This window comes from Oreochromis niloticus, linkage group LG3 (genome assembly GCF_001858045.2).
Source record: "Oreochromis niloticus isolate F11D_XX linkage group LG3, O_niloticus_UMD_NMBU, whole genome shotgun sequence".
In the NCBI taxonomy this organism is placed as follows: domain Eukaryota; kingdom Metazoa; phylum Chordata; class Actinopteri; order Cichliformes; family Cichlidae; genus Oreochromis; species Oreochromis niloticus.
The window spans coordinates 62,218,800-62,228,749 of record NC_031967.2 but is presented as its reverse complement, the minus strand read 5'-3'; the positions used below and the strand labels follow the sequence as shown (position 1 = coordinate 62,228,749).

At 41.0% G+C, this 9,950-nt stretch overlaps 1 protein-coding gene across 1 annotated transcript; it reads right to left on the bottom strand.

Moving 5' to 3' along the window:
- Nucleotides 1–8,017: 8,017 nt before the first annotated feature.
- Nucleotides 8,018–9,169, bottom strand: LOC112846314 (zinc finger protein 492-like; the record flags this gene model as incomplete). The annotated part of the gene is made up of 2 exons (XM_025905825.1): nucleotides 8,315–9,169; nucleotides 8,018–8,230 (listed from the first exon to the last, which is right to left on the bottom strand). Coding segments are annotated over exons 1-2 (675 nt in total), but the record flags the coding sequence as incomplete, so codon positions are not given.
- Nucleotides 9,170–9,950: the final 781 nt, after the last annotated feature.

Below are 9,950 nucleotides of genomic sequence, written 5' to 3'. Positions count from 1 at the left end.
AAATATTCATAGATTTAAATCCCTCTACAAACAGTTGGTCTGGTCACAGTATACTCAATGATGGTTTTGGTGTGCTCTGTAATGTCTGTTCTCTTACCATTGCTGGTATGGATTCCAAAAAAAAAAGTGTATGTATGTACATATATGTACATGTGTGTGTAGATGTGTGCTTGTTACTATGTAATTATTATTGCCTGTTACCTGTGGTAACGCAATTTATAATTAATATATTTTGTATTCAGTTTGCGAGCTGCCGTTGAGATGCCCGGGGCTGTTGATGTGTTGTTTGGTTTTGCAATGATGGGCGTAGCTGTGGGAAGCTATTGTTTTTTGTTGATGAGTGAGTATAGGGGTGGGATTTAATAAGTTTTCTTCGTCCCACTCCTTTTCAGGTAAATTTTGTTTTTTGTTTTTGTGCACTTTATGTTTAATATATGTATTTGTTGTGCCTGAAATGAACAAATAAAAAAAATAAAAAAATAAAAATAAAAAAAATTACCAGCATCCATCTTTTGAGAACCGGGTGGATCTGATTTAGTGTTTTCATAAAAGCCTATTTCGTATGTGTATACTAGTGCTCAGAAGAACAGACATGTGGTTTAAAGCCTAGACAAAAAAATCCTCCTCATCAACACTTTTTTTGTTTGTTGGGGGTCGTTTGTTTTGGAATAAATGTTGTTCTTTTGATTTGACTTGCAGCAGGCCGTAGTTTATTCAACACAGTGGATGGTGCAGCAGAGATACCTGACTCAAAACAGGACACTCTTCCAGAGCCAGTCAGTGTCACCTCTCCTCTAGCTACAGGTAGATATGAGCAGCACTTAGATGTATTTTTTGATTTTGCTCTGACAAATATTAACATTTTAGAAATTCATTCTCCTGTTCCATTTTTGATCATTTCTATCACCTTTCCCAATGTGCCTGCATTTAATTCCAGATCCTTGTCTCTGTGTCGCTCTGTGTACCTGGCCTAATAGCCAGGCAGTAGGAGAGTACGCTCTCCACTGAAGCACAGTAAAAGACCAGCAGCAGCTTCCGGTCTGGGTTATTCTTTCTCAGGACAAGGAGGAAATGCAGTTGCTGCTGGGCCTTCTTTACCAGCATGTTGGTGTTGTGGGCCCAGGTGAGATTGACAGAGATGTGGCTGGAGGACCCATGGACTGTTTGGGGACAGTTGATGAGGAAATATTTAAATCAGGATTAAGGTGGTCCAGTTTGATGGTAAAAATGGTCTGGGATTATGGTGTTGAACGCTGAGCTGTAGTCCACAAAGACCATCCTCATGTAGCTTTTCCTGTGAGGGCTATAGGTCTGTAGCCACGACCAGGGTGCTTGGAGGGGCTTGTTTTTTTGTTTTTTTTTTCCTGAGGGGGATGTAGGCAGGGATGAGGAGCAGAGAGATTCTGTGAGATTGTCCTAGGACATGGAAGGGTGTCAGTCTGTAGGCCTACTTGATATCTTCACATGGTTCAGTGTCCTTACCCCTCTGGTAGGACATGTAACATATTAGTGGAATTTGGGTAGTACAATTTTCACACAGGTCTTATTAAAGTCCCCAACAACGATATGGACACCCTGGTTGCTCTCTGCTGTGGTCGCACCTTTCCTTACAGGAATATTTGGTGTGATCCTGGTGGTGTAATGTCCAGCTTGGTAACTCCACCTAGGCATTGGGGATGTTTGGATGGAGCCAAGATTCAGTTACAATTCAGTTTCAGTAGATAACACTCCCAGACAAAACAGTTACAGTAAATTTCTGATCAACTATAAAAATACTTTTGATGATGTTCTTGTGTATTATGTTGTTTCTGTGTGCTGTAGTTTTAATAATAAGTTAAGCACTTTGTAATAGATTCTTGTCTAAAAAAAGTGCTATATTAATAAGTTTTAGTTACTTACTTACTTCACTCATCACCTACTTGACAGCTGACACCCTACATATGTTTCTTACCTTCAAGTCAGCCAGGAGGAACCAAATGGATGGATCTGTTGGAGGGATATGTTGGACTGATTGTCATAGTATTTTGTTTTGTTATTATTGTTGTTAATGCAAGTATTACAGTTGTTGGTTGTGCTATTTCACTTGCTTTTTGTAGAAAGCAGCAAGTCCTTTAACCCCTATTCCAGCTGCAAATCCACACATATAAGTGAATATAAGTGCACAGGGAACCAGGGTTGCTCGAGCCCAGGTCCCTGACAGTAAAATAAATGGTAAATGGCCTGTATTTATATAGCACTTTACTAGTCCCTATGGACCCCAAAGCTCTTTACATATCCACCCATTCACAGACTGGTGATGGCAAGCTACATTGTAACCACAGCCACCCTGGGGTGCACTGACAAAGGCGAGGCTGCTGGACACTGGCGCCACTGGGGGCACTGACCACCACTAGTAGGCAACAGGTGAAGTGTCTTGCCCAAGGACACAACGGCCCAGACTGTCCAAACCGGGGCTCGAACCTGCAACCTTCCGATTACAAGGCGAACTCCCAACTCTTGAGCCACGTTTGCCCAGCATGCTGGACGCTGTGCCGTACATGGACATGCAGGACCCTCCATTGTGCTGACTTCCTGCTTGGGCAGAGCGGGTCCCTCCGGCGGCATTGCAGCTGCAGACGATTGACCAGATGATAATGGTGGTGTGGCAGCTTCCATGTAGACAACGGGGCTGGCGTACCAGGCTGTGAATTTACCGGCTGCCGGGGCTGGTGAGCAGCCTTGATTTGAGGGCGGAAGTGGAGTTAATTAAGAAATGTGTAGTACCCAAGGGGAAACCACACAGCCACTTTCCCACAACGTGATGAACCTCTTCCCCGGGCATCTCGAGATAAATAAAATAGCTGCGGCTGAATAAATATTTACATGTAAACCAAATGAATGTCCTTTTTTTTGTCTGTTTTGGTGATGTACCAAGATCTGAAAGTTTTTATTTATTTATTTTAATGAGAAACTGAAGTATAGCAGAAAGCTTTGTGAGCTTCTCCGGGTAATAACCTGGTAATAGGAATAATAAAAACAAAATTTTAAAGTGTCTTGATACATGCTCAATCATACAGTTAAATAAATCTCCAAAAGCTGATTCTGTTTATCTGGACGTAACGTTTTCAAGAGGCGAAGCAGCGCTACGGGAGGAAACTAGAGTCACAACTCCAACAGAGTGACTCTAGGAGCCTGTGGCGGGGATTGAGGACAATAACGGACTATAAAGCACCAACAACCGGTTTGACGAACGCGGACGTGACTCTAGCAGACGAGCTGAACACTTTCTATGCTCACTTCGAGGCTGCAGCTAAGGACTCCAACGATGCTAGCGCTAGCGGCGCTAACGGCTGCAGACAGGAAGATACTGCCAACACCGGAAATGTGCTCGTCATCTCTGAGCATGACGTGAGGAGAGCCTTCAAAAGAGTGAACACCAGGAAAGCAGCAGGACCAGACGGCATCCCAGGTCGTATCCTCAGAGACTGCGCATACCAGCTAGCACCTGTGTTCACTGAGATATTCAACATCTCTTTATCTCAGTCGGTGATCCCCACATGCTTCAAGGAGTCCATCACAACACTGGACATTATATTTCTTCATTCCATTTAATACCTGTAAAATGCTGCTGTTATTGTATATATATTTATATTTCTTCATACATTCTATATGTTTCTATACTGTGTATTGTGTATTTTGCTGTTCAGTTATTTTATTTTAAACTTTAATTCATATATATTTTATCTTATTCTTTCCCAGTTAAATTTACCCCTTTTAATTTTCATATTTATTTCCTATCTTATTCATAGCCTTTTTTTTTTATTTTTTTAGGTCACGAGCAGTTGTGTAAGCATTTCACTGCATATCGTACTGTGTATGACTGTGTATGTGACAAATAAAATTTGAATTTGAATTTGATTTGAATTTCAGTGGGAGAAACGTTTTGTCACTCATCCAAGTGACTTCTTCAGTCTCAGCTGACTGCAGGCTTCCCCAATCTTATAAACAGTACATTTGCATAACAACTGAAACCAGCCCAGTGAAGAAACAATGGCTGGGAGATCAGTTCCTTGATCATTAATATACAAATTCTCATGACCATTGATCAACAACCACTGACCAAAGCCCACTTATCAATGGCCATGAGTACCATTCACAGAGAGTTGAAAGCCATTCCCCAACTCTCTGTGAATCAATGACACAAGGATCCAGGCCCACACGGAGCATAGAAGGGCACTGTCTCTGCTTCCTGACTCTGCCACCTAACGGGCGGGGCTCGCGATGTGGCAGCGCGGGACATTCCTCTGGTTTCTCCCCTGTTTATGGTAAATGGTAATGTTTACATATAAATAACTGGCAGACTGCCTTAAACTCTCCCATTCACATTAACGTGGTTAACCATGGTAAGAATAAACAACATTTTCGGTATGAGCACCATTTACTGACCTGTAAAAGCAGGGGAAGAGCAGAGTAAGGAAGGCACGCTGCATCTCTGTTTTCCTCCAGAACGTGTCTGAGGAAGCAGCGAAAAGTGGGCTGCACCCCGAAACCCTGGAGCAACCACCAGTGTTCCGCCCTCAAGGCTTTCTAACATAATAAAACTCCCTTTTACAAGGATTTAGACTTTTTTAAAGAATTCGAATATATATACATGTAAATACATATAGTAATAAAAAATGTCCCATAATACAAATTTTTTGCACAAAATGATGTTAATGTGGCCATTCCCTCACAGGGGTACCAAAACAACATCATCCAAGTAGGAAACAGCAGCTACCGCTCCATGAGGTGCTGAAAAATGGCCGAGGCTTCAAATAAGCCAAACGGAAGTGTGACGAACTGGTACGAACCATACAGAGTGGAGAAGGCCATTTTTGTCTTTGGACTCTGCAGACAAGGGAATCTGCCAGTAAGCGTTGGTTAAATCCAGCATCATAAAAATGACAAGCAGTGCTTAACCAGTCCAGGTCAACCCAGGCATTGGACAAGCATCAAATCATGAGATCTTGTTCACTTTGTGATAATCATCACCAATGTTCCCTGTAAACTGCGCGTGTGCGCAATTGCGCACTGCTGGCACGGTCTGTGTGCAGAAAAAATTATCCTTGAAAATCATTTTAGAGTTTTTAATGAGCTGCAGGATCCTTGTTCAGTGTGGGTGGAGAACAGCCAAGTCGCCTCCTCTGATAAACCTCCACATGTACCACTGAAAACAGTTAAATTAGTTTGAATCAGGAATAATGGCTCAAACTACTTGTTCTGAGACCATTTCTTTATTTTTCACACCAAACTGTTTAATAAGATAAACTCTACACAGACTTCATCAAATATAACTAACACTTTAACATTATTCGGATTTCATAATACAAACTTCAAATCAACAAGAAAACAGCTGCAAACGTGTGGATCAAAATTCATTAAAAAACAACATGTGGACTTCAAGGACTAAATATACTAAAATGATAGGAGGAGCAAAAAATAGAGGTTTAACAGAATTTGAATTAAGTAAAAGTAATCACCTGTTATCTTTAAAATAGTCCTGATGTGTGCTGTTTTTAACATCTCTTTGCTGCCACTGTGAATAAGATTGTGTTCTTTGCCTAATTGAATAAAGGTTACACTGACTCACTGGTTCATCTTCTGGTACAAACTGGTGTTATATGGAAGTACAGCCCAAAACCAGTTTAGCTTGAGTTTCTTTTTTCTGAACATAAAGTCACAGAAGGTGTTTTTTCAAAGCTGGTGGACAGATTTAGTTCATTTTGGAGGTTTTAACAGCAACTGCTGTGAAATTATTTACAGTTTTGGGAGAAAATGATTTAAGAGAAGATTTTACAACAGCAAAAGATTAAATATGAATAAAGAATTGAAATTTAACTGAGGTAACACATTAAATGAATGCATTCAAAAAAGTTAATTTTGGAAACACTAAGAAAGTTCAAATGAAAGAAATTGAAATATATATCCATATCTGCAATTCTGATACATTATTAGTTTGGTAAAAAAGACATTCCTATAACTTTAATAATACAGTAACAAGTACAACTACTAAACACTACTGTGTCCTAAGGGAACAAAGATTAAAATGTAACAGGGATAACATTTTAGAGAATTAAAATCCCTCAAAGGAAAAAAACATAAACTTGATATGCATATCTATACATGCAGCTTCCTAAATGTAACATTCAGGATTATTCACTGCAGCTCCAGAAATCAGAGCTACCTCATCAGATCCAAGTGTGACATCAGCTGACACTCTTTACAGGAGATTCCATCTGAACTCTGTGGAGCCTGATCTCAAGGTTTTTAAGTCCGACCCTGAAACCAGAAGAGGATCTTTCTCTCTCTTCAGATCCATAGTTATCCAGTGATTTCAGTCCTGCATGATCAGGCTGATGTTTGCACAGAGCAGATAATGAAGTGAATGTTTTTGCACATTGGTAACAGTGAAACAGTTTATTTTACAGTGTGGGATCGTTTGTGTTCGGAGTATGAACTGAGAATCCTGAAGCTCTTGTCACACTGGTCACAGATGAAGTTCACTTCCATGTGTGTACGTTCATGTTTGGTATGATGATCTGATTGTGAGAAGCGTTTTTGTCTGCACTTGTATGGTGTCTCTTCTGTGTAGTTTCCCTTGTGCTTTTTCTTTAAGCTCACGTGCAGTGGTGAAGGATGACCCATACTGGTCACAGATGTGCTTTTTGACCCCACTGTGGAATAGTTCATGTATTTTTAATGTACTTGGTGTGTGGAAGCCTCTCCCACATTCTTTGCAGTAGTTCATTTTGTCTCCAGTGTGTCTACGTTGATGTGGTTTTAGGTCCCGTTGGTGATTGGAGGTTTTTCCACAAAGGTCAAAGAGAAACTCTTTCCCACCACCACAGTGACGACAGGGTTGAGAACTGGATCCATGTGCTTTGCTCCACTTCTAAACAAAGACAGTGTAAGTCAGGGAATTCCTTCAACGTTTTTATCCTGAATGTCGCCTGAAATAAAGAGCATCTCTGCGAACGCCAATTACATTTTACTGTTTACATTACAACACTCACTTACTGAGCGAAAATGACTAATTTTTCCAAACAGTTCATTCAGTATAACTCCATAAGTTTACTGATCAGACTTGATCCAAACAATCAGGTTAAAATTACAAGATAAAAAAATCAATGCATACCTCACAGTAACTGCACTTGTAGAGTTACTTTCTGGTGTGGATCTGTTGGTGTTTTTTCAGCTGATTTGGAGCTTTAAAAGTCTTCTCACACAGGGCACATTTATAAGGTCTCTCCTCAGTGTGGCTAAACATGTGTTGCTGTAACTGTGCATCTGTTGCAAACATTTTCCCACACTGATCACAGCAGGAAACATCAATTCCAGTGTGAAATCGTAGGTGAATATTTCGGTACTGTTTGTCGCTGAAACTTTTTCCACAGAAGTCGCAGCTGTACGCCTTAATTCCAGAGTGGGTAACTAGATGCCTCTGTAAGCTGCTATTTTGAGCAAAAGTCTTACCACACTAGTCACAGCTCTCTGCTTCAACTCCACTGTGCATGATATGGTGTAATTTTAAGCCTTTATGATGGGTAAAAGACTTTCCACACAAGTCACAGCTGTATGCTTTAACTCCACTGTGGATGAGTTGGTGTGTTTTTAAGGTTTGAGCCAGGGTAAAAGACTTTCCACACAAGTTACAGCTGTACGCTTTAACTCCACTGTGGAAGAGTTGGTGTCTTTTTAAGTGTCCAGCCTGGGTAAAAGACTTTCCACACAACTCACAGCTGTAAGGTTTAAATCCACTGTGGATGAGTTGGTGTGTTTTTAAGTTTCCAGCCTCGGTAAAAGACTTTCCACACAAGTCACAGCTGTAAGGTTTAAATCCACTGTGGAAGAGTTGGTGTCTTTTTAATTCTCCAGCCTGGGTAAAAGACTTTCCACACAAGTCACAGCTGTGTGCTTTAACTCCACTGTGGATGAGTTGGTGTGTTTTTAAGTGTCCAGCCTGGGTAAAATCCTTCCCACAGTCATCACAGCTGTAAGGTTTAAATCCACTGTGGATGAGTTGGTGTTTGTTTAAGGATCCAGCCTCGGTAAAAGACTTTCCACACAAGTCACAGCTATGCGGTTTAACTCCATTGTGGATGAGTTGGTGTATTTTTAAGCTTCCAGCCCGGGTGAAAGACTTTCCACACAAGTCACAGCTATACGATTTAACTCCACTGTGGATGAGTTGGTGTCTTTTTAAGCTTCCAACCTCAGTAAAAGATTTTCCACACAAGTCACAGCTGAATGCTTTAACTCCACTGTGGATGAGTTGGTGTGTTTTTAAGCTTCCAGCCAGGGTAAAAGACTTCCCACACTCATCACAGCTGTAAGGCTTAACTCCACTGTGGATGAGTTGGTGATTTTTTAAGTATCCAGCCTGGGTAAAATCCTTCCCACACTCATGACAGCTGTAAGGTTTAACTCCACTGTGGATGACTTTGTGTCTTTTTAGGTTGTGAGCAAGGGTAAAACACTTCCCACACTCGTCACAGCTGTAAGGTTTAACTCCACTGTGGATGAGTTGGTGACGTTTTAAGTGTCCAGACTGGGTAAAATCCTTCCCACACTCATCACAGCTGTAGGTTTTCTCTCCCTTTCTTCTGTGAGGTTTGTCGGCCTCCTGAGAGCGCTGACTTCTCGCTCCATGTTGGTCCTGCAGTGACAGAGATACAAACAGAGGCAGTGAGTGAAATGCAGTCGTGGAACAAACTGAAACTCCCTCCATCAGTGGAATCAGACATGTCAACAAACACATTGTTGGTGTGTTACCACCACCTTCTGGTGACAGTATCACATTACAATGATGTGACACAATGAGAGATGTAATGAAATTACATTATTAAAAAATAAAAATAAAAAAAAAATTGCAAGTTCAACTGATGATAATGTTGTTTCCATGTGCTTATAAAATATGATCTTTGTATTTTCTTCTAACTTTAGTGGTTTTTGGCTGTGACTGTAGATTCTGTATATATGCAGAATGGAAAAGATAAAGCTGCTGTTAACATGTTTTTAAAAAACCAACCAGCTAAACACACAGTTTCAATAACCATGTAACTGTGATACTTTTCTCACCTTTTGTGATGAAGTCATTGTTTCCTCTGTAGTAGCTGAGCTGAAAATTGTTCCTCTGCTGCTCCAACAGACTCCTGTTACTCAGCTGGGACACACACACACACGCACGCACGCACACACGCACACACACACATATATATACATACACACACACACACACACACACACACACATATGTATACACACACACACACACACACACACACATATATACAGTGTTGGGAAGGTTACTTTTAAAATGTATTCCACTACAGAATACCGAATACATGCCCTAAAATGTATTCTGTAACGTATTCCGTTACGTTACTCAATGAGAGTAACGTATTCTGAATACTTTGGAATACTTAATATATTATCATGCTGTTTACAACTACATGAATGTCCTATTGCTGTGATTTATTACTGTTACTGAAGGTACGTAGTACGAAACGTAGTAAAGGGACCTCTGGCTAATACGTCCGGTTCCCTGTCGGGCTGGTAGCCGAAAACTAGCTTTACTTTGTTGTCTGGGTCAACTTTGCTTGCGGGAGACAGAGAGAGGCGTTGAAAGGCTGCTCCAACGGAACTTATTTTTTCCGGAGGAAAACACGAACACAGTGTACAGTTGAGTCTTAATAGCTTACTTACAAATGGGCTCCTCAGGCACTCTTCTTGGCTGCAGGGGTTATTATTATATTTACATGCTTCCAGCTCCCGTTTTTGCTCCGTGACAGCTCGGACTTTTCCTTTCTCTCCCTCCCTCGCTCACAGAGACACATAATGGGTATGGCAGCCCATTCTCGCTGCAGCACGGACTACACTGCCCATCAGGCTACATGCTTTAGAGCTATGCCTGTAGCATTCTGCCTTTTAGC